Source organism: Hyalella azteca, unplaced genomic scaffold (assembly GCF_000764305.2).
Source record: "Hyalella azteca isolate HAZT.00-mixed unplaced genomic scaffold, Hazt_2.0.2 contig6698, whole genome shotgun sequence".
Taxonomy (NCBI): domain Eukaryota; kingdom Metazoa; phylum Arthropoda; class Malacostraca; order Amphipoda; family Hyalellidae; genus Hyalella; species Hyalella azteca.
Genome location: NW_025936852.1, coordinates 21,764 through 46,612, shown reverse-complemented (window position 1 = coordinate 46,612; position 24,849 = coordinate 21,764). Strand labels below are relative to the sequence as shown.

The 24,849-nt window shown below is 37.0% G+C and overlaps 2 protein-coding genes across 2 annotated transcripts; one reads left to right on the top strand and one right to left on the bottom strand.

The window, feature by feature from the left end:
- Positions 1-3,190: 3,190 nt before the first annotated feature.
- On the top strand, positions 3,191-10,340 carry LOC108669593. Its single transcript, XM_047880970.1, has 5 exons — positions 3,191-5,109; positions 5,381-5,762; positions 6,058-6,352; positions 8,287-8,785; positions 10,324-10,340. Exons 1-5 carry the CDS (start codon positions 3,225-3,227, stop codon positions 10,338-10,340), a joined length of 3,078 nt encoding a protein of 1,025 aa, XP_047736926.1. The 5' UTR covers positions 3,191-3,224.
- Positions 10,341-12,011: 1,671 nt separating this feature from the next.
- On the bottom strand, positions 12,012-24,567 carry LOC108669592 (ras-related protein Rab-39B). The gene is made up of 9 exons (XM_047880969.1): positions 24,435-24,567; positions 24,107-24,216; positions 23,240-23,396; positions 22,683-22,832; positions 21,629-21,709; positions 18,910-19,020; positions 13,970-14,042; positions 13,629-13,711; positions 12,012-12,095 (listed from the first exon to the last, which is right to left on the bottom strand). The coding sequence occupies exons 1-9, from the start codon at positions 24,540-24,542 to the stop codon at positions 12,012-12,014; spliced, it is 957 nt and encodes a 318-aa protein (XP_047736925.1). The 5' UTR covers positions 24,543-24,567.
- Positions 24,568-24,849: the final 282 nt, after the last annotated feature.

Genomic DNA, 24,849 nt, shown 5'->3' with positions numbered 1-24,849 from the left:
CCCCAGTCGGGGCCAGTCCCAGATCATTCCATTGAGGGGGTCACGGGGAGTCGGGGACGGGGTGATGGGGGGGGTGACCATTCCCAAGGGGGTGATATTGCCATCTTTGAGAACCACTGCTTTATAATAATAATAATGATTGTTACTGTTTTTACATTTAGGCCATGGTCAGGAAGATGTGCCAGGTGCGCAGGAATTTATTTTGTCATTTCAACGACCTGCGCAGTGCGCCGTAGGGTAAACGCGGTATATTCCGACACTTTAAGGACGCATCGAGAAATGAAAAACTATAAGAAAAAACGTATGCGTTACGTAAGTTCTGTTGCCTTCACATGACTCTCAAAAACACTTCACTACGCGTCAGCAACGATGAAACGTCACAAAATGTTGCCATATTTATTAAAAAGCCTTTAGAATGGAAACCTACCAAATCCCTATATTCCAGCATTTTGTGTGGCAACATCCGACACTTGGTGAGTCGTATTGCGTCCTGTCTCTTATACACATCTAGATGTGTATAAGAGACAGCTGCTGGAGTACTGGGGCTAAATGCCCAAGGATTTGCTAAAAAAACACCATGTTGGTGACGCTGCATCCACCCTCTGCATAGTGGAACAGAGGTGCATGTGGTTTTAATTTTTCCACTTTGTAGGCTGAGGAGAGTGGGTAGAAAGAAAGGGGCAGTTTGTGAAGTCAAAGTCAGAAGTTAATACGTTTGTTTGACAGTTTGACAAATTGTACACAACATGTTACATGTGCTGATGTGCAGAACATGACTCCAGATCAAATAAATTTTTACAAGCTAAAAATCACCATTTGGTAGCTTATTTGTAGCTAGGAATTTATATTCAAAATTTTGTTCGAATCTGTTCAGTAGTTTAGAAGAAATTCTTTGATCACTATGAATTCTGGCCCATAACAGTGATAACACCATATAACTCCCAAATGAAGGTGAAATTTGAAAAATTTCACAAGCTAAACATTACCGCCATTAGGTCTAATGAGTAATGAATACTTGTTCCAAGTTTCATTGAGCTGCAAAAATTGCTGCATTCATTAGTTTGGGAGTTATTCCTTGGTCACTGAATTTGGAGATTGGCCTTGAGACCAGCTGCAAGACTGGCCACAAGTCCAGCCCTAAATTTGTCCAAGCCATCTAGAATTTCTAGTGCTGACTGCTGGAGTGAAACAGTTAAAACTGTAGAAAAATATATTGGTTTGCTAAATGGGGTTCTATTTGTGAAATTCACATTTGTGTTTAGCCTTTCTTAAAATTGCAGCGTGCTAATTATCAAGAAATAGGCATTTGTTTTTATATGTGTCTGTCGGAGAGGGGTGGGGTGTTTGTCGGAGATTCACTGGGGAGCCAAAGAGGGCACCAGCCTGATAAAGTTTGGGAACCACAGTTATGAAGTATAAAGTGATGTGACTTGCAATTTTTTCAAATTTGTGCAGTGTATAGTATGTAATATGTTGACATTGTTGCATTGTCTAGAATGGAAAATTTAAAAAAAGTATCAAGATTCAGATGTAGAAGCTGAAAAACAGAAAAGGTCTACTTTCTTTATGGTACTTGATTTTACAATGGAGGTTTCTTTTCATGTTATGCAGATGCATATTCTATCAACTACACTCACTAATATACCTAATCAACACTTCTCTGGACTTGCCTGTAAACTTGCCTCAGTTGCCTGCGTACCTACTCACACTCAAAAACTAACTACACACTCAACTCAACCAGTCATAAATCCATCAAAACTGAATGGATCAGCTCAAATTTTGATTTAAAACAATTTAATGTTGAAGCTGTTGGCAATTGTTGTAATTTAAAAAATATATTATGAATTGAAAATTAATAAATGATAAAGGCCAAAAAATATGAAGCTCAATATCTGTTTGAAAATAGTATGATGTAGCTCAATCTGGTGCAATATTTAACAAGCCAATACAAACTTTGTGCATAAGTATAAGGGCTAAAAAAATACTAGACCCGATAAGTTAAGGCAACTATTTCTACTAGACTACCTGAACTCACTACAACAGAAAATTTGGTAAAAGTTAGCTCTAAAGATATTAATGATTTTTTATATAATCTGAAGGCTTCTATTGTTTTGAAATTCCTAATGAAGGTTCATATTATGTTTGTACAACTTTTGGGCAAATTCTTTGTCCTGTCTAAGACTTTGCTTCACACGTAATTCAATCATGATTAAACTTTTTTCTGCCAAGAATAAGGAATTGTTAGCTTATTTTCCTATTGTTTCACTATTATGGAGATATAAATTCTTGATTTTGTAGAACTCTTCTAGTTACATATGCAAATGACAAATTTGAGGAAAGTGTCATATTTTGCAAATGGGGGTTGCGGCCTCCCAATGGGGTAGCTCTGACCACCTAATAGCAGCCGTGACGGGGTAACATTGACTGGCTAGGAAATTAAGTTAAAATTACCATAGGTACCTATATAACATATTTTATGTTTGATACACCCATTAATGTTTTTTCTTTATGTTTCTGACTCTACAGAGTCTTATATGTGGTAATTTTAACTTAATTTCCAAGCCAGTCAATGTTACCCCATCATGGCTGTCATTAGGTAGTCACATTTTGCCCATTGGGTTGCGGCGCCCCCAATTTGCAAACTATGACACTTTCCTAAAATTTGTCATTTGCATATATAACTAGAAAAGTTCTACGGTACTACAATGCACCAAAACCTGGAGTTATTTGGAGTTATTTTACCAAAAAATTAAATTGATTTTACCACCCGGTCAAAGAAACCCCAAGAGCTGGGGTTACAAAGACCATCACTTTTTTTAAATTACATTAAAACTATGAGAGGCAGGAGCGAGCAATATATGGTGTATTTTTGTATTTTGCCCTGTATTTTGCATGTTTCAATTAAGTTTAACTTGTCTAGCAAAAAAATGGCATCATTTTAAAAAAAAAAGTGGTCAAAGTTATCCCATTTTACGGTATTATTCCAGTAGTAGAATATTTAGGACCAATGAAAAATCAATTAAATCTTCAGTTTGCATATTTCATATTAGTACATAAAATGAAATAATAGTACAAGATGAAGCAATCAGAGTTAATGTGTCAAGGTATGTGATTTTAACCATATTTGTGAAGTACTGAAAATTTTGAATTGGGTAGGAAAGAATTATAATAATATTTAATTTTATTTCAGGTTTAGTTTTAAACAATCCTGATTCAATATCTTGATGATCATTATGGCTGAAGCTAACTTTTCTTCCACAAAAGTCCATGAAAGTGGAAGCTTTACTAGTTCAGTGAAAGTACATATTAATCCTCACTTCATGGCTGCTTCTGCTTCACAAATCCCATCCATGCTTCATTTTGCTGCTGAATCTGACTGCGCTCTTAGCAATAAACCTGCTGAAAACCAAAAACCTCTGATCCTGCAGAACAGTGCTGCACTAGAAACTGGCACAAATGTTGTTGAACAATCTGGTTCAACGTCCATGACCAATTACTCTGAAACTCATATGAATCATGTTGGATATATCCCAGTAAATGGTGCTCCTCCCAAGACCCACAATGCAGTGGCTACTTCCTTCACTGCTGGGATGTGTGCTGAGAACGCCAATGCTGTGTTAGGTAACCCTTACACATATTACGATAGCACTCAGTGCCAATATGCTGATAAAAAAGATCCATTTGGTCCTAGACTTGCAATTTCAACCTCACCTTTGGTTTACTGCTCCAAATCACTTGAGAAATATCCACAAATTGTGCTTCCAAATGCAAGACCAATAGAAAATTTAGGTGCCTGGGCTTTGAGTTCTCAGGATCTTCATACTTCCACTGAATTTAAACATTCCTCAACTATAAAAGACGTTTCTATGAACAAAAAGGGAGGTTCATTCTATGTAAACCCAAATTTTGTCCCCAAGGCACATAACTCAGCAAATGACACAAGAAATGACTCAACTCTTAAATCAAGTAATGAGACAGTCATAAATGTTGACAAGTCTCTTCCTGTGGTTGTAACACAACAAGGTGCTGGTATTGCTCATCCTTTCAGCAAACACCATCTTCATGATTCAATCAATTCATGTGCTTCATTAGGAGATGGAATTATGCCTATGAAAAGTTGCACTCAACGGAAAAGAAAAGTTTTGGTAAACCCAAAGTTTTATGATGCTAAGAAATTAAAACAGCCTGTCAAAGAAGTGACTAATTTAAATATGCCTCCTCAACTTAAATCTTGGGATGAGGACAATGGTATGAAAGTTGTGAATTGCACAGAAAATACTTTTTCCACTGTCAGTAAAATTGGTTCCTCACCTGCTTCAAAGAATGACTGCCAAATAACAACTGACAGAACTGTGATGGAATCCAATATGACCCGGGAAAATGCTTCAATTCTGAAGCCTAAAAATACCTCAAGAAATGATGGCCCTGCAGCTCAATTTTTTGTAAATACCAAGAACAAACTTGTCAGAAATGCTCACAGCGTGTCAGCTACACATTTTGGTTCCAGTTCTACTTCAAGTGCTTCAGTCCAAATTTCTTGCAATAAGAAGAAAGATACATACTCATTAATTGACAAAGCAAAGCTGTTTAGTGTGTCAAGAACTAAACTTACCCAAAAAAACTTGGCTTCAGGAGCAGTTTCTCAATCATCCTCAAGAACTTATCAGAGCTCTTCATCATCGAATGAATTAAACTGCTGCAAAAAAATGTTTCCAGGAGTGGCTCCAGAACTCAGCCTATCTACGGTCCCTAACTCCATGATCAATCTCAGATCCAAGTACAAGCTTATACGCAAATCCGTGGTTGCCCCTCGCAATGTTCCTCAACATTTCTGCAGGGTCAATAGCTCATTTCATCATGGGGATTATTCGTTGAACTGTGCTCGAAAATTAGTAAGACGGAGCATCGATGTTGGCGTTAGAAAATATGGAAACGGCAGCAGATATCAAGGGAGCTTAACACAAAATCCACACCGATATTTACCTGTTGACAAATCAAAAAATATGAGCAAGAAAAGCGATCGTTTCATTAGAATTGGAGAGTCCATGTACAAGTCGACATCCACATCGTTGAAGAAACAAGTGGTCAATATAAATCACAGTGCTGCAGGTAATATTTTCATTGCATGTTATATCATAATGAAGTGCTGTCATCACTGAGCAGCTCTTGTGCTACGAAATAATTATATAATGAATGAGGTTATATATGTATTCAAGACAATTGGTTTCTTCCTTTAAGATACCTTCAGTGATGTTGATGTAAAACTTTTTTTATAATTTTCTCAACATTATTGCCAGTTTATTTACAATTTTTTTACAAGCAATTTGCTCAGTGTAATCATTAGTGTAGATGTATTTCTATTCTAATACAATTTTTTCAGGTAAAACTGGAGTAGTGAAGACATTACAAGCCTCTAAAAGTGACTCCAGTCGTCCCAACTTGCCCCAGCTACCTGGTGCAGGGCAGCCAGCATGCAGATCTTATCTCAACAACAGATTTGGCCAATCTGCTTATACTGTTGTCAATGCCAGCAGATATTTGAACAGGTCCTTTTATTCTATGAGACGACCTTTCAATCCCTCTATTGCTAATAGGAATGCACTGAAGAAAACCAATTTCATACCAAAAACTAGAAACAATGTTTTGGGAACAGACCAATTCAGAAGATCATCAGCGCAGCGTTCCTTGACAAGCGAGGACAAGCAGGAGCAGGCGCTGGCCGCGCACGCCCTCAAGGCGCTGGCTCTGCAGCGTCACATCACGTGAGTTACATCTCTACAAATCTAAAGTTGATCTATTCAAGCAAATGAATTTGTTGTATATAAATAAATCTTATATAAATTTACCTTTGATTTATATAAAATCTTGTATAAATTTATAATTAAAATAAATAAATCAGTATATAAATTTATCTTATTGATGTCATATATATATTCATATGCTTTATTACGCTATTGATTAATTTCAATTAACAAATCTGTAGTGTTAATTATTAGTTAATCCACACTCATGTGTGAAAAGTCCAAACTTGTCGATAATGTTTTCCTTTGCACTCAGGGCGGCCAAACGACGCAGCGTCCTTGTACTGCGACGTCGAGTTCTTGCATTGAGTTCTTCATCTCCTTTGCAAGCAAAGAGAACAGAAGCTTCTTGTACTAATTTAGATACCACTGTAACGCCTTCCAATCCTAGTTCAAGCTCTACATCCTCAACATCCTCGAGTGGCAGCAAGAAGTCACCAGGAGCCGTGACATACTGCCGCTACTACCATCGCTATGGCCGGTGTTTCCGTGACAAGGCCTGTCCCTACGCACACAATCCGAGCAGAGTCGCTATATGCACGCGGTACGTGGTTACATCCCTCACTTTGTCACTTATTCTCTTTCTTTCTCACCTACAGTAATTGTATTTGTGTATTGGTAAGCTGGTTGTATGAATCGCTTAAGCGATTTACAATTTATTTACAATTTATGCACTCGGTATGTTGTTTATTGACATCCTTCACTTTGTCACTTATTCCCTTTCTTTCTCACCTTTAGTAATTGTATTTCTTGTATTGGTAAGCTGGTTCTATGAAAATGACTGTGTATTATAAACAAAGTCGTGTCAAGAGAATCCATTAATTTCATTCTATCCTCAATAGCATTATTTACTCATTATTTTTTGTTTAAATCCATCCATCTATTGCCTTAGTGTGTAAGGTACCTATATATACAGTACATATATTCAACTGATCGAATAATTATCAGAAACAGTATTGCTGTAGAATGAATTCGAGAGAATTTTTTACTACAAAAAATTTATTCAAATTTACATTTTGAGAAACAATTGTGTGGACTTGAAGGAATTAATAAAAGTTTAAAACAATTTTAGGGAATTGTCATGATTTCAATTAAAAGTAGTTATCAGATTCAAATATATTTAATTGATCAATTTCAAATTAATCTAACTTACTGTACTTATCAAGTTTTAAACCATTTTCATGCGTCCCTAAGGACAAAGATGATAGTCGAGAGAAACATCTAATCATTTCATTCATTATCATTTCACCTTCATATGCAGGTCAGACCGTCTCTAGATTTGGGTGTCATATGCCATTTTCTTGCGTCCTATGGCATCTTTTTTTATCGTATCACTCGTCATATGTCTCATTCTTGTGGCATATTACGCGTCATATTATTGTTTTTTACCGTACCTCTAGAGTTTGAAGCTCTTAGTCTCTATTTCTTGAATGCTTGGTTACCTGGAATGTTTTTTATTCTGTCAGACCATTCCATTTAGATTAATGTCGTAAATCTATTGGATAATAAAGTTTAATTTTGGTTAACTACCGTACTTACTCTTTCAATTTTTGGGCATTTTAACTTATAGACTACGTAAAGGTAATTGAGATCATGCAGTAAAATATCCAACAATTTTGATGTGTAATAGATGTGATGTGTCTTCAATCATTCTCTAAAGTTTATTATTTTGAAACCATTAATGCATTTCTTAAAATTCGTAAGTGTGTTGGAAGCCTGGGTCCATACTTTCAAAACTCGCTAAGTTAACGTAAGTACTTACGCTCTATTTTCTTGTCTATGATTGGTGGATTTTGCTTGAAAGACCGTCAATGATTGGCTGATGAACTTACGATCTCTTAACTTCTTTTGAAAGTATGGGCCCTGGCAATGAAAATACCGATGCGTATCCACAATACGAATCTCTGTGATTATACCTAATCTATTCCGACCAACACCGAGTCAGCATGGTAATCTAATATATTTCTTAGAAGGTTTATGTCCATGGGTGTTTGAAAGCAAACCTCGGAAGTTTATGGGCTCTTTTTTCTCTAACCGACATACTTACCGTAATGACATAGTACTAGTTGGATCAGAATTATCATTTCAATAACACTGATCTCACGAGGGATTGCAGTTAAGTGGGATGCATGCTGGTTAGTTAGATCGGCAATTTGTTCCTTGAAAAGTACGCGGGTATCTCTCGAAATTAAAAACTGTTTTTAATGGAGCTTTTAAAAAAAGTAAAAATGGAAATGGAACTATTAAACGATTTATTTGATTAAATTTATTAATTTCAAATACCGGGGACAATTTTACAACGGGATCCTTAGCCTCAAAGCTAATTATCAATCCATATCAATGCCGGGTTAATGTGCTAGGGTAATCAAGTTGTTGAACTAAAATAACACCAATTCAAACTAGTCTAAATCTATTGAACTACAACAGCACCAACTAACAATTAAAGTAATCACCCAACGATGTTCATGACACCTCAATGTTTCAGTGCAAGCTACAGCACCTGCTGGAGTGCGCTGAGTACAAAGCTACGGGCCGCTGCCCGCGGGTCGCCTGCCCCTTGCCGCACCCCAAACACCGACGCCCCAACACAGGCCCCAACACAGGGCGTGTACGACCGCCCGTCAACCGCCGCCGACGGCTCTCAAGTACGGCCAGTACGGACGACCGACGGTACGTTTTGGGAGCCGTGGGTTCCTCTCAAACTTCCCCTAATGACTCCAAGATGAAGAAGAAAAAGAAGAAAGGAGCTGTTAAGACCACTGAACACTCGAGGTACTTCAACAGCGATCGCATAGCAAGTGACGTAGCTGCGAAATCTTTGTCTCAGATTCCAGGAGAGGTTGACAGTTTGTTGGACAAAAAACTTCGCGTAATGAAACTCGTCGAGAAGATGCAGTCGCGTACCCAGGAAATGCGTGCAAGTTCTGGTAACTCGTCCGCTACGACGAGCGGCGTTACCGTGAGTACCGAAGCTCTCAACGCAGGTAAGTACAAATTAGTGGATGATAGTGAAGTAGTCTTTGTCGCACCTTTGTGTAGCTTTACTTTAGATGATGAGGTCCCAAGTTTCATCCCGCTCTCTGATGACCAGTGAGATATAACTCTTGGTAGCTCAACGACATCACAGATATTTATATGTAGACCTAAATATGTCTATGAATCGAGTTCCGTCACTATTCCTGCACATTAGTTATTGATTGGTTTTTTAGATATGATAGGCTTTTTGTGATGACTTTTTAAGAGACCACTGAAATTATTTTATAGGATTTCGTCAGCCCCAAGATAATCACTTATCTATAATTTTGAATTTGAATTTGAGTTCCTACAAATGCTCAATAAGTCATTATTGCGTAAACGATGGCGTGGAGTATGAATAGTCTGCACAGCTGCTGCATGTGCTGGGGCAGCACGTTGCTCCTGCCGTGAAGTTTGTTAGGTTCTCAGTTGACTATGTAATGACGGCTAAACATTAAGGACGTTTATTAAGTCAATAAACGAGGTTTAAATTACGGCAAAGTAGGATAAGATTCTCATAAACAGCTTTTACCAAAATATAGAAAAAGTTCATTTAATCCATAAAAGTTTCTATGTACAAATGGATTCTGAAATAATATAGTTAAATATCCTAGACACTATGGTCCGCCTGACTGGCAGCATTTTACCGAGAAAAATAAATGTTACTTTCTTCCTTTGTCTAACTAGTTTTACTTTATATTGTGATTATCTCGATGAAACTATTACCATTGGAAGCCATGAGTAATTATCCACTGAGTCTTCATATATTTATTTTTTGCACGCTAGATTTCATGCTGATACTGGAAGTGATCATAATCTTATCGGAAGGATTCAAATCAAATGCAAATAATTAGCATTATGTCGCGACTCGCTAGTGATTATATCATTTAGTAAAATTTTATCAGTTGAAGCTTCTCAAGAATGACATCTTCAGTTCGTAAATTTAACAGTACCAGCTTTTTCAAGTAAATGAAGAACTCGAAATGATTTTCATTGTGTTCTATTGCTCAATCATCCAAGTCACTGCTTATTATTTTGTTACCTTCACTTGAGTTAAACTCGATTGTTGTTGCCTTTGGAGTTCACATGAGTTGTTGTTTTGTATTTTAATGAGGACAACCGTGTTCATAAATGTAGTCGATTTTTTGGGCCAATCATTTTCTTTTTTCCTTTTTTATTATTAGCTTAGTCTCCGAAACACATTTTAGGTATAAGACTCAAAAAATATAACTCGGTACTTACTGCAGTGAGTGACAGAGACCGCATTTTCTCGTCGACGAAAACGTGAAGTCACGGACGGACAGACAAACCGACAGACATGGCGAGCACAATAGCGCCTTTTTTCCATTTAAAATGAGAAAATGTGCTAAAAATAGTTCGTTTAGTTGAACAAAAATTAGTTCTTTTATTCTATGGGACACGTGATTTTTGAGAATGTTACAGCTTATGGTTCGATTCAGTTTTAAATTCATGATTCTGTTTCTAATGAGTCGTATTATTTGGGAAGGAGAGGGTGGTGTCTAAATGCGTTTATTCTGTCGTGACCACGCCTCAACTCCATGGCAATTATGGCTTGCCTGGCGAGTACAAAGTAAACGGCTTCATTTATACCTCGTGGACCTTGTGCTGAAATCTATCTGTAAATAATACAAATGAGTGCCAAAATGAGGTCTACACCAGTGATATAAAGTTAAGTGATGGACTTCAGTTAATTTATTAAATATTTAACCGTCCGTGTATATTGAGGTCTAAGTATATTCTCCTATTAATCGAGAGTTTTATTTCATCTATCCATACTAGCGTACTGATGCGCTACCCTGAACTCGGAGTGCAAGCCTCGAGTGACTGTGATAATGAGAACCATGCATTACGTGCAGCAACAGTTAGGTTCCCATAAGTGATTCATTGGATCACTTACATGCGTCAGGGAAAATAGCTTACAACTTGTGCTTATAGTATAGAATCTTCGGCATTGAAGAATAGGCCTGCAGTTTCATATCATTCACTATGTTTGAAAAAGACGGAATGGAGTAATTGTTGATAATTAAATTTATCAAATTGATGCATAGAATGTTCATGTAGCTAATCTAATCCCCCAGCTAATCTGGCGATATCTTTAGTCCGGTCATTGTATGACATCGTCTTGTTTAATTTTTATTCGCATATGAATTGGCTAGTTGTCAACGAAAGTTTTGTATACTCTATTGTAGTTTTATGCAACATTCCGAAACAATACACTGCTACATGCGAAATACTTGACGGCTGCATTAAGGAAATAAATTCAAATGGAATTTTGTCTGAACTTTACACACACACAAAAAGATGAATAGCGATTAATACGTACAGAGAAGGCGAACAATGATGTACAATCTGCAATCTTAATGACTTGCATCGTATCGATTAGTTATTTTATGAAATGATGATCAATTGCAACGACGTTTTCCGTTAGTGGTGAGGTTTAGTTTAGTAACTGAGGCAAGTACATTGCCCCAGAATTTTCAATCGCTGCTTGCTCTTGTTTCTCTATCTCGTAGCTCCGTGTTGACTTTGTGCAATTGTCTGCTCCCAGTTATAAAAAAGATGGCAGAGAAAGGCACATTTATCAATGATGTGAGTAAGGGAAGCAAGTCCCATAAGTAGAGCCACAAGAAGGTCTGAACGCACTCTGCCAGAAGGTAGAGCAGCGCCGCGCCAAACCAAACTCGGGAGGTAGACGCGCTCCTCTGCGAGAACACGTTCTGCTAACAAAGATGTTGTTAGTATAATAATATCATATAATATCAGTTTGATATCCGAGAACACGTTCTGCTAACAAAGAAATTATTAGTATAATAAATAGAAATAATATCAGTTTCATATCCCAGGTGCCTCTATAAAAACGACGCTACCGTCGAGCAAAAAGAAGTATATATATGGACGGAGTTACTCTGCATTTCTATGAAAATGTTAAATACGTTGGAATAGAAGAATTCAAAACAAATATTCAAGAGAATATAATTAATAGAAAATGCAACTTCACATAAGACGAAGCTGAAATAGATGGATTATTCATCTTTACATTCTAGTTGTTATATTTCTAAATTTAAAATATTCAGTGTAACTATTGCTTTATGGTGGAATTTACGTCCAAAAAAATGTTGCATCATTGCTGTTTAAAAAGTTATGGCACTTCCCGATGATACTCCAACATAAATACTATGGCTTGGCTTCCCCAAACTTTTTGCGACCATGCAGGAACCATTTGCGGGTTTGATACAGACACCGCGTACAACCCGGTACCTGCCGTGTACCACGGTCTACCACCAATACTACATATTAACCGTAAATGCGTATCATTCGTCGCTAATTAATTTATTTAATTAATCATGAACGCATTCAATGAATGAACTGTTTGAATTTAACAGTGGACCGCTGTGATCAAGGTAATAGCATGTGGCAACTTTTAAATCGTTGGCACATTGGCCCGTATGCTAAATGGGGCACTAGCACTACGAAGTAGCACTACGCACTACAAGCCGTAGTGCGGTACTAGTGCGACATGGAACACTACGGTTGGCATGCTAAATAGGGCACTAGCACTTTGAAGTAGCACTACGCACTACAAGCCATAGTGCGGCATGGAACACTACGGTTGGTATGCTAAATAGGGCACTAGCACTTTGAAGTAGCACTACGCACTACAAGCCATAGTGCGGCATGGAACACTACGGTTGGTATGCTAAATAGGGCCATAAGCATAACGCGCACTACAAAAATCTGAAGTGTCCTACACACCGCACTTCACGACGACACTACGGTATATTTAACCTTGTTTACTTCGTCAGCTATGGATCTGTTTGGCTTACAGCAAAGGCATCATCGCGTAAAAACCTCAGGAACTACATGCCATGAATATGAAAAAGTGTACCACTTCAGTGAACAACATGTTATTCTTATGGCTGACATTTTCCTTGGCGAAACAGATGAACAGCGTAGAAGTAAAAAATACTTTTCTTTTTTTTTTGAGACCATGTTTCGAATTTTATTTTTATTATTTTATCTGGAGTCATTTTTAATTCTTCTGCAAGAACTTTCCATGCTTCTCTCTTTTGTTCGATGTCTTTGGTGAGCGTGGACTTTGAATATATGATGGGAAAGGTGCGCAGACGCATTGCGAATTTCAGCTCACCATCACAATTTTCATTAGTACCATTACCATCACAATTAAACATTTTACATCAATCTTCTGCAAAGAATAAGAATTACTTAGGGAATAATTAATTATTTGAGCACTTAACTACCATTCCTCAATAGACTCATAGCGTAGTGCGGCACTATAAAGTACTCTAACAGCGAAGTAGCACTTCAAAATCTTTCTGCATACGAATCAGTAGTGCGACACTAAGCGACACTAAACATTGTGGAGCTACTTCGAAGTGCTTAGTGTCTGTGACGTATTTAGCATACCAACAGGACACGTCGTAGTGCATAGTGCTACTTCGTAGTGCTAGTGCCCTATTTTGTAGTGCTAGTGCATACTGGCCATTATCTTGCCTTATTTGTCAGTAATTTTTTTTAATGCTTGATTAAAAGTCATTCCTCACCGTAAAATGCTAGCATACTACTTGGATTGTCTTCGCGTACCATAATTTTGTCACCTCCCTCATGTCTGTTGCTATTACATAATAATAATAGTAATTGAAAATACACTAGAAAGTCAGTAGATTATTAGAAATAAAATGATATAACAGACACTCGTTGATGTCATTCCTATTTTAATCGTCTGTAAACAAATGATCTAGTAAATACAGGGTTTTTGTCTGTTATTCTCACCTGCCGCAACATGAAGATGAGTCTGCAGTTGTGCCAGATGTAGACGAAGTTTAGACATCCAAGTAATGTAAAGATCCAAATGTCTGCAATGCAAATAATTGATATCAGATTTAATTTCTGGTATTATACCAGGAATATTTCAATGTGGAAATTTTCTTACTGTTATAACATGGAATCAATAAACGCATTGTCTCAAGTTGTGATGGTCGCAAATAAGTGATTTAACTTCTGGTATTATTCCAGATAAATATTTCAGTGTGGATATTTCTAGCTTTTGCAAACTTAGGTTAAAGTTATAACATGGAATCAATAAACGAATTCTCAAGTTGTGATGATCTTACAGTCGATGGCGGCAGCCTTGCAGGAGTATCGCAAATACAGGGCGTACGGCGCGAGCTGCAGCACGGCCAGCACCTGCACGGTTGACACTTCCCGTCAGTAGTGTGCAAAAATAAGTGACAGGGATCAGGATGGTGAGGTGCATTTGACACTTCAAGTCTTCAACCCAACTATGAAAAAGTGAAAATATATATTGAGAGACTCTTTGTCCAAATAGCGATGCACTTCTCCCCCTCGTGTGGACAATCTTGACCCGGTTTTGCTCAGGAAAAGGACGTATCAGTGCTACATGTAAAATTCTTTATTCGGACAATATAACCCAATTTATTTTCTGAATGTATAGCGATGTTCCAATCAATCCGGTAATTTTTTCTTTAACATTTTTTATGCAATGCGTATTTTTAGCCACCGTGTATTTCTACGACTGAGTTTTATGACGGAATCTACCGTGTTTTAACTATGGCTGGCATCATGGCTGAACTATATAAGGTTGTCCCGCGAGGATATACATCTTTCATTTCAGCTTGCTTGTTACGTCACTGAGATCGAGAAACGTAAATAATCCAGTCATTCCCACAACAGATTGCTTTACTAGTTTGATCGCATTTCGGTGAGTGGTTAAGGTGCCTGTACACAGGGATAGTACTAGCCGCTAGTTCATCCGCCGCTTGAACTGTCCACAATACTAGCCTCGTGTATAGGGGTTCAGCCGCTTCAGAGGCATGCGCCGGCAAGTGCCCGAGTCGTGGCCGCGAGCGACAACGATGTGTTGATTTGTGCGCTGGAGAAGTGGCTAGTAGCGCTGATGCAGCCATGGTGAGAGCATTTGTGCCGCTCTTGCGAATTATCTTGGGTCAAGTGAATCATGGCTTGTTCGAACGATAATGGTTCTAAGAAGAACCCAACAAAGTGGATTCCAGACGATAATCAAATTATTCTTTGAAATATTCCAAAAATATGAATTAAAGTGGAATGTTTGCCATGATGGTTACTCCAACAAAATGAAGAGAGAAACGAGTATTTTGAATCTGAAAGAAGATCTTATTAGTCAGTGTTTAGTTGTTCCCAACGTTGCATTTTTAAGATCTAGAAAAAAGAGTATAAAAATGACGTACAGACTAGAGTTGTTGGAGGTGATCCCACTCTCCATCTTCGCAGACCTCACTCGACGGCTTCTAACGACTCACTGGCGGGCGTGCACGAAAAGATAGCGGCACCTTATACTCTCCTCGTGTGTACAGGCTTACTTGCCGGATAGTCACCAAGCGGTTGACACTTGCCAGATTTACTAGCCGTCTGCACTATCCCCTTGTACAAGCACCTATAATGACTGTGACGTCACTGAGATCAGTGACGTCACAGGCGAACAACAAACTACATCCACAAAAATGAGCTTCTCATGGGTCAACCTTATACTAGTTCAACCATGGCTGGCCCTGTCTCTCAAAATCTTAATCGCCACGAAGTAACAGGCAAGAAAATTTTTGAAAGTAAAAGAATGTATTTTGGAAATTTTGTCACGGACAGTTTCGATGAATATTCTCTTTGTTATCAAGCTAATGATAAAAATTAACGCGAACATTTGATTCTACGTAAATTTATAAATCAAATTGTTAATAAAATCAAATAGGGATAAATTCCTTAATTTCAATCTTCATTATGTTGATGAATTGCTTAATGTAATTGTGAGCCACAAATGTTATGATTTTTTTTCCTTTTGTCGGCAAAAGGTGTTTTGTGTGGCTAATAAAAGGTTTTGTTGTTACCGAACAATTCTTAAGCTATGGCCATCGTGACTAACTCATCACGGAGACACAAAAACAAAAACTAATTAATTATGTTTTAATCAGTTTGGGATGCAGAATAATTCAGTACCAAACTCATGTTCAAAATCTACATTTGTATCATTTTTATTACAACACTTCTATTTAACTTCACTTCTTGTTGTTTGTTTATCTGCAGCAAATCTTATAATCGATATTTAACACACTTCTACATGTCCAATCGATCTGAAAATTTGCACACTTGCGTATGGTCGGAGACAATGCTTGAATTAATTGACAGAATAAATTATTTTAAAAATGCAAAAAAGTTAATATTAAAAAAATTAGAAATAATTTATCGATATTTAAATTTAAAATGAGAAATTCATTGTATATGTGTAACTTCGGAGACACTGGCCTATTTGGAAGTGTTTTCTTTAAAAAATAATTTTTAATCTAATATTATTCTTGATGTTGTCAATATTGTGCTTGGACGTGGCACTGAAAATTCCAAAATTAATTCCATATAATTCAAAATATAAATGAACGAAATTTAATGCTTTCCACCAATCTCACTTCCTATTGTTCAGTGGATAGTTCACATGCTTTTAAATTCAAAGAATTGCATACACTACAGTAAAACTGAGGGTTTTGTGCACCGTTGGACTTGAAAATAGTTCGGCAAATAAGATGTCGCAGAAAAATCGTTGACGTGTGAGACAATAATATGGACAAGCATCCGTCACCACAACTACAAGCCATGGTTCATGAGTTCACTCCTCCCAGAGCAACACGTTGCTGAGATATCCATCAGCAGTTGGCATGCCAGCTATCAGTAATGGATGTCATATTCACGTACAACGAAATGTCTAGGTCTCAGCGTTTCTTATCACATGTTTAAAATTTTTAGTGGTAGACTGACCCTAACTGAGTTCAACTGCCCTCCTCCATATTTTTCAAGTTCATTAACTCGCCGAGTCTAACCGTGGGGATCGAATAATATTGTTTTCACCTGGGCCAAAGTATTGTCTTGGTCTTGATCATCACACGATTTCTACGACTGACTAAAGAATTTACATTTGCTGATGTAATGGCAAACTTGCGTTTATGTTTCAAATAACTTATTCAATGCACCAAAGAAGTTAGCATTGACTGATTTTGCTTCTCTAGAATATTGAACTGTGGAATTGCCTAACATTCTGGTAATATAGTTAATTTTTGATGTTGAGTAACAATCAGAATTCTTAACGGCTTGAAACTATATTATACATTAAATTAAGAACGTTCGCACGTGTACCGCCAGATTATGATGCGATTGCCCTAAATGTTTACTCTATGAGCCCTAAAATGTTTACATATATTTTCGCCATGCAATAACGTGCCCGTAATTACATACGACATTGTTACAACCGTCAATTGTCGCGCCTATTTCATCTGGACTTATTCATTCAACCTGAAATATTACAATAACATAAAAAATAAATTTATTTTCATACCTACATGCAAACGTTTCCACACTAAAAAAATTTTGCCCAAATAGTGACACACTTGCTGTGTGCAGCACTGATACGTCATTTTTTACCAAACTGGATCAAGATCTCGCTTCTCGCATCGAATCACCGACATGTGGAACAGCCTCCCCGATGACATCGTTGGCGCTCGAAGTATGAACGCGTTCAAGAACAGACTAGATAAAGCTATGGAAAAATATATGTTCAGATTTGAAATGCCTAGCTCCTTATCGAACCCGGTGGAAGTCTTAGTAGCTACTTCAAACTATCGCCAGTCATGAAAAGATCCGGTCAAATGACACGAGTTTTGTTAATGTTAATTTGTTAATGAGTATTTTTTTATTTTGCGTCAATGCTAATTTATAGAGCTTTTCTGTTTTCAATTTACTCAATTGATTCTTTGTTGACATTAATTATAATCAGAGCTCAAGTCAAGGCTTACATTCAGGATTGTTTCTTGGTGAGATATATTGGCTTTAAAATAATTCATTTGAGATATGATTACTAGGCTACATCAAACAATAAAAAATATATATATATATATATGTCGGTGAAGTGAGATTGTGCTTCAGAATGGCTATTTCTGCTGCAACTCCAATTAACTAATAAATATTTAATTTGGGCTGTTTTGGCTTTTTTGTGAGAGAAGTAGGCCGTTTTTTGGCGAAGATTCGAGAGCCGCGAAAGGCTTATTTTGCTGCCCACTTCTGAGCTTTACAAGGAAGTCGAACTCACTATTTCTCTCGCTCTGCTTAGCAAGGCCGACAGCTTATGTTCTATGAATTCTATATTTTTCGAAATATGATCAGTCTGGTTGAAAAGGGATAGAATCTCATCCTGAATATGTACAACTATTTCTGACATACGTTGTGTGTTACTCAAGCCCTCAGAATCACCAGCTGCGTGAATTTCCGTAACACTTTCGTTATGACCAGCAAGTGTCAATGGAGGAAAGGCGCTTCGGGACGAGGCTGACGACTTTGGCCGCACTATTGAAACTTTCGTTTCATTTTCAACTTCAACATTGTTCCTAATATTCAAATCTTTCTTCGGTACGTTGANTTTCAATTCGTACGCGTCTGAACAAAAGTTTTATTATAAGTTAAATTTGTGTTGTGATACGCATGGCCTTGTTGTCACAAATGGCGTGAAGTTTCGTACAAGCACGATAGTTAATTTCTAATTTACACAGTAAAAGCATAAATCAGACTATAGGTTATAAATTGTTTTGCCTGGATTAAAGATTTAATTCATTTCACGAAAAGTATCGAGGATATCAATAAAAGAAAACACAACACCTGAAGTCCTTAACATGTGAGATAATTTAGGCTAGGCTTCAAACTTGATTTTGTCAATACTGTTGTCTTTGAATTTTAATTTAAATCTAAAATAAGAGCATCGTCGCGCTTTCAGGTGGAAAGCGTTTTGTGTAAGTCAAGAAACAACTCAGTCTGAAATAACATAATAAGCCTTCTAACAAGAATGTCTTCCCAAATCAAAGCGTCCCACGTTAACATATTGATCAGAAACCTTAAATGAACAATATTTGAAACGTAAACTGCTTGCTGCGCTATAAAGGAGCTCTGAAAAATATTACTAAAACATACGCTACACTTCTAGATTTTAAAGGATAGAATATATTATTATTTATACATAATAGATTCTAACCTCGTTATTCTCGCCGTGACTGATGGACGAGAGAGGAGCTGAAGATGGCAGCGCCGTGACAGACGCGGTCAGCAGCAGCGTGGCGGCCAGCGCCGAGTGCCACCACGAGTCCTGAGCGCCATATAATATATAGGGTAGGCTATAATAATACGGCGTGTGTGATGTTAATAATAAGTTTAGTGCGTTTCCACTGCAACGCATTTTCATCTAAACAAAATCAGCGAAAGAAGAAGCCTGCCTGAAGTAGTACTGCAGTTTTCATAGCGCTTGAGGAGTTGCAAGAATTCCTGAGCAACCAGGTTATCTGTGCGATCTAAATAAACAGCAGATGATAGCAAAACTAATTTTAATCCAACTTTCGATACTGGTGGAATTTTGCTTGAGCACGGAGAGAGATCCAGCTAAGATACATCACGGCTACGCGAAGCCAGTGCATTAGCACAAAGAATTGAGTTAAGTGCATTGTTGAAAACCCTGATCTAGCATCTCGAAATATTTGAGCTAATTTAGCTGATAAGATCAAACCCGATCTTGTCGTCATACAGCGCACTTGCCATCGTGAACAAACTGTGACATAATAGGGCGGGATATTTCCGTGCTCTGGCGTCAATAACCCTCTGAACTCAAATACCCCAGCGAAAAGCAGTGTGAATATTGTACAAAAAGCTAGTCGCTTGGACTATTTCTTATGCTACGGCGAAGAGGGCTCCCGAATATCTTCTTGAACCGGCCAAGTGGGAGAACTTATCCTCTGAAACAGGCGATCAGGTGAACCGTATTTTTAAATTATAGGATGATTGAAATTGTCAGGTTAGCCAGCTCTCACACGTTCTTTTTAAACAAATTCGTCCCTCGCAAACCACGTGTATGATTTATAAATTTAATATTGGTCTGTTTCTTTTTATGGTTATCGGTTTCTTAAGCGAAATTCCAGTTACGCATCCGTGTTCCGTGCTAATGAGCGGATAGGCTCCAAGTGAACTCAGACGCAAATCATTAAGTTACCCAGTTTTGAAATTTATACAACGTCCCATGAACATTTCTACTTTGCTGTAGAATTTGGAGTACAACATTTTTAATTAACGGTTGTCGGTGTTACTGCACGATCCTCAATAGGGTTATGGAACTGAACAGGAAGGATATTTCCCAGGATCTCCACGTACAATGGATGTCCGGTTGCGCGATTTATCCATTGATTAAATTTGGCCTTTGTAGGCACAATAGGAACTACCGGAAACGTCGTGAGTAATCAAAGCAATCATGTATATTTGTCTGTGTGAGTATGATTAATCATGATATGATTATCCTGCAGCTCTAGTCTAGGCATCCATTTGTATGATTTTGAAGTCCTAATAAAGCTAATAGAACCTACATTACAAGTTAATAATGAATTTAAAAGCAAACAAGCTTCAAGTAGATTCACAATACACAGTTTTCCATCGTGTACACCGGCTTCATCATCCGTAAACAATAATTTTAAAACATAATTTATCGAGAATCTAATCTTCCTTCTAGTAAAGTAAAGTAATAGTTACGAGGGTTAGCATGTTGAATTTGTCCAATACAGCTTTTTGTGAGGTTCGCTCCAACTGTCAATCGTGTACTCACCCAGCGTCGTCTCCCACCGTTGTGACAACCTGGCATCAGGAATATGAGTAAAAAAAATTCTCTATCACGGTGAGCAAAAACAGCTTCCCACTCTTCACCTGGTAATGTCAAGAACCGAAATTAAAAGGAACGTCCCGCACATGGTCAGTAGAAACTTGCACGCTGTAATGTAGCCTAAATGCTGAGAGCCTTTGCACACACAAGCTTACAAGCTGAGGTCTTCATTTCATGCTTGATTTGGTCTTCCTGGTCAGCATGCATGCCCGCAGTTTATTCTTTTCCTTACCAGTAATTTTTAAAAGGCCTAAATGTTACTTTCATTTGATACAGCCGCAATCACCATTTCACTCGCAATCAGAGGCATCAGTTGAATAAATTCGTCAAAACAAGTTCAAATTTTCAAACAAATGCATTTCATTATTGACTTTTTATCAGTTTAGAAATTCCCGATTCTACCAGTTTTGCAATTTCAAGGAAGAAATGTAGAGTTGAGTTATATTATACTTAAAAAGTTGAAACTATATATTGAGGATATTCTTATATGACACCCATCATTAATTTGCACTATCATTCGAGCTGTAATGTTCCATTAGAGGTGTTATTGATTGTAGTACCAAATTAAAAAATGCAATCTATTATTTCTAAAAAGAATAACACCTCCCATCACTGCACTTGCTGAAAGATAGTAGTTAAACTACCATGAAATCAAGTGCAAATGGATGAGCACTATCATTTTTAAGTTTATGCATATCTAAGACTCTTAATAAGCTGTAATGTCTAACTTCATATGAACAAGTCTGTGTAGCACAGCATTTTGAGCCACCATTCCAGAAGCAGCAAATAACCATTACTAAAGATCTTGCACCTGTTCTTAAAATCAAACTGATGATCATTGCCTCCAAAGGATTTTTATGAGTATATTTACACAGTTTTAAAATGAGTTTCTTATTTACAATTTAAGACACCAGAAGTATTAATCTGATCATCATCTGCTCACCGTGATGCACATAAGTGTCAAGTATAATGACATTGTAGCAGGGTTGGCGATTTTTTTGATTTTTTTAAAAAAATCAAAAAAATCAAAAATCAATGATTTTTTCATGATNGTGGCTGAGTTACCGCTGCCCAGGCGACCGTAGCCGCTCTTGATGCCGTCCCAGCCTTCCTCTGTGCCTAGCTCACCGGCCTTTACCTGGGGGCATCAGGAATATGAGTAAAAAAAATTCTCTATCACGGTGAGCAAAAACAGCTTCCCACTCTTCACCTGGTAATGTCAAGAACCGAAATTAAAAGGAACGTCCCGCACATGGTCAGTAGAAACTTGCACGCTGTAATGTAGCCTAAATGCTGAGAGCCTTTGCATACACAAACTTACAAGATGAGGTCTTCATTTCATGCCTGTTTTGATCTTCCTGGTCAGCTTGCCCGCAGTTTATTCATTTTTTTGCCAGTAATTAATTGAGAGGCAATCCATTGAGATGGGGCAATATTGAAGGACAATCTATTGAGAAATTGCAATCCATGACTTCCAAAAAGGACAACATTCCTTTCAATGTACTTGCTGCAACATAGCAGTTAAACTATCATAAAATGAGGTGCAAATGGATGTGCACTATTATTTTTAAGCTTACGTATATCTAAGGTTCTTAATGTGCTGAAATGTCTAACTTCATATGAACAAGCCAGTGGCATACTAAATTTTGAGCCACCATTCCAGAAACAGCAAATAACAAACCATTCCTAAAGATCTTTCACCAGCTCTTAAAATCCAACTGCTGATCACTGCCCTCAAGGAATATTTCCGAGTATGTTTGCACAGTTTTAAAATGAGTTTCTCATTTACAAAAGACACCAGAAGTCTTAATCTGATCATCAATTGTTCACAAAGATGCACTAAGTGCCAAGTATAATGCCATGGCAGAGAGCAACATAACTACGGTATATACTAGTATAATGAATGACTGACAAATGAGCAACTTAATAATATAAAAATCTTTATATAACAGTTACTAATCGAAATTTTTATACTCATGAATTTTTTGATGAAATTAAACTCAAAATTGATTGAAGCACTTTCAAAACTTATGCAACATAATACCCACATAACAATGCAGTACCAAATGCTGTTACTGAGACCATAATAATGATCATAATGTCTTACTGACCTTATCATAGACGTCTTGTGTTATGCATGTGAAAGCTTTTTCAACATTGGAGCCCATGTAGGCACTTGTTTCCACATATTTAATCCCATAGAATTTAGCCAATGCCTCAGCGTCTTCACGACGCACCTCCCGCTGCTCTGATAGGTCACTCTGCAATAAGAACAAAGTCAAGTAATAATTCAGCAATGTACATAAGCCCAACATAACTAGCTTAGGTATAAATATCTTATAACGGGCAGTGATAATGTGTGAATATCTTTGAATTTAATTACTTACTATTAGAAAATATTCCATTTTTCTTAGAAAAAATGTTCTATTTCCTCATCTACCTGTTCATGTATTCTCCATGTAATTCAAGATGAAATCATTGGAAAGGATTTGCCAAACCAAAATCACACACTTTTTTTTTAAATTGAGGATGTTGTTCTGTAGCATCCTAGGCAATGTTACAGTTGAAATTGAAAAATTTCTAGGAAAACCTCACCAAATAATCACAAAACTTCACTTTATTTATAAAAATACATTTCATTTAGAGAATGTCCATATATATCACACACCTTGGTTCCAACTAGAACAAATACCGCTTGGTGAGGTGCCATGTGTCTCTTAGCTTCCATGATCCACATTGGCACGTGTTCAAGACTGCGCTTCTTGCACACATCAAACACCACAAGCGCTCCCACTGAGTTACGGTAATATGATCGAGTGATGGATCTGAGAGAAAAAGATAAATAATCAATGCAACACAAAACTGACTGAAATTTTCACAGCAGTACAGATTTAGTTTTATTTATGTACAGCAATAATAAATATATTTGAACTGTTACGTACTCAGCACAGTTATTAAAAGTAACTGAGATAATAATGTTGCATCTATTAATGTTCAATTGAGGGCTGAAAATGGATGATGACTGATTGGCTCATCAGGTCCATAATTTTGCAATATTTTTCATTTTATTACATTTCATTGCATTGGTACTAAAACGTTAGTACTCCTGAGGTACCACTAATCATCACTTGATGGGCCCAACTCTTGGAAAATTGTAAACACAAGAAGTCTTTCTGGTGAGATGGGACCCGAAACTTCAAAATTTAGAAATTAAAAACATTTTTTTACAATTTTTTTCACACCATGCTCAGCATTATTCATTGTGGAGCATTTTCAAAGCCACCTGGATGACCACGTCACCATAAAAAAGACTCTAGATGATAAAGTATCATTACTATGAATCATAACACACATTATTTTCAAATAACTAGAACAAGGCAAAATTTTGCAATCACTCACATGTTGTAAGTTCCATGTTTATTTTGTCCTACTTATACATCAACTCAAACAGCCTTATTTACACAAGCAGTATTTATTCTAACATTCCATGGTAGTTGAGTTTTAAAATAAGTTACTGATGCACATTAAAACCAACCTGAATCTCTCTTGTCCAGCTGTATCCCAAAGTTGTAGTTTTATTCTTGTCCCATCAGCCACTTCAACCAGTCGGGCAAAGAAATCCACACCAACAGTTGGATCTGAAACCTGAGTAAGGACAGGATCAGTATATATACCTACATACCACCAAGCATTGAGTAGGTATATGAAACAAGACATTCATGCACAAACTAGTTAGGGAACCAGTGAATAGTCAATTTTAAAATATTTTGCAATTATTGAATCAAATTTTTCAGGAGCTGCACAATTTTTAACATTAAATAAAGAACCTAAGATAATAATACAACATTTCAACCCTTGCTTACCTCAAAAAATTTTCCATCTGTGAAGTATCTAAGCAAAGAGCTTTTGCCAACAGTTGTGTCACCTATCAAAATCAGGCGAAACTGATAGTCAAATATTGGCTCAACCATTTTTGCTCATACACTTTACTTTGGGCTAAAATAAATATATTTTATTAGAGATATAACACAAAATAATCCAACAGTAGCATGTTAAAATAAGTAGCCTCAATGAATTTGAGGCTCCTGAATAAGTACAATCTTGATTACCTACTAAAGACTTCAGCTATCTGGCAATAGTAATTTAAATTCTCATGACTTTATTTGCAGCATTCAAAACTTTTACTACTCATAAGCTCATCCAATCCATAAAATATAAATTTTCTAATTTAGGAACATAAAAACAATCTTTATTTGGGGTTCAACCCTAAAATACCAA

Bases quoted from the DNA above. Each gene is read 5' to 3' on its own strand.
- LOC108669593 (XM_047880970.1), top strand. From the start codon at position 3,225: ATGATCATTATGGCTGAAGCTAACTTTTCTTCCACAAAAGTCCATGAA. The intron at 5,110-5,380 runs GTAATATTTTCA...CAATTTTTTCAG, and splicing joins TATAAATCACAGTGCTGCAG to GTAAAACTGGAGTAGTGAAG. The intron at 5,763-6,057 runs GTGAGTTACATC...CTTTGCACTCAG, and splicing joins GCTCTGCAGCGTCACATCAC to GGCGGCCAAACGACGCAGCG.
- LOC108669592 (XM_047880969.1), bottom strand. From the start codon at position 24,542: ATGGTTGAGCCAATATTTGACTATCAGTTTCGCCTGATTTTGATAGGT. The intron at 22,833-23,239 runs GTGTGTGATATA...TTCTTATTGCAG, and splicing joins TTGTTCTAGTTGGAACCAAG to AGTGACCTATCAGAGCAGCG. The intron at 12,096-13,628 runs GTGAGAATAACA...GGTACACGGCAG, and splicing joins TCATCTTCATGTTGCGGCAG to GTACCGGGTTGTACGCGGTG.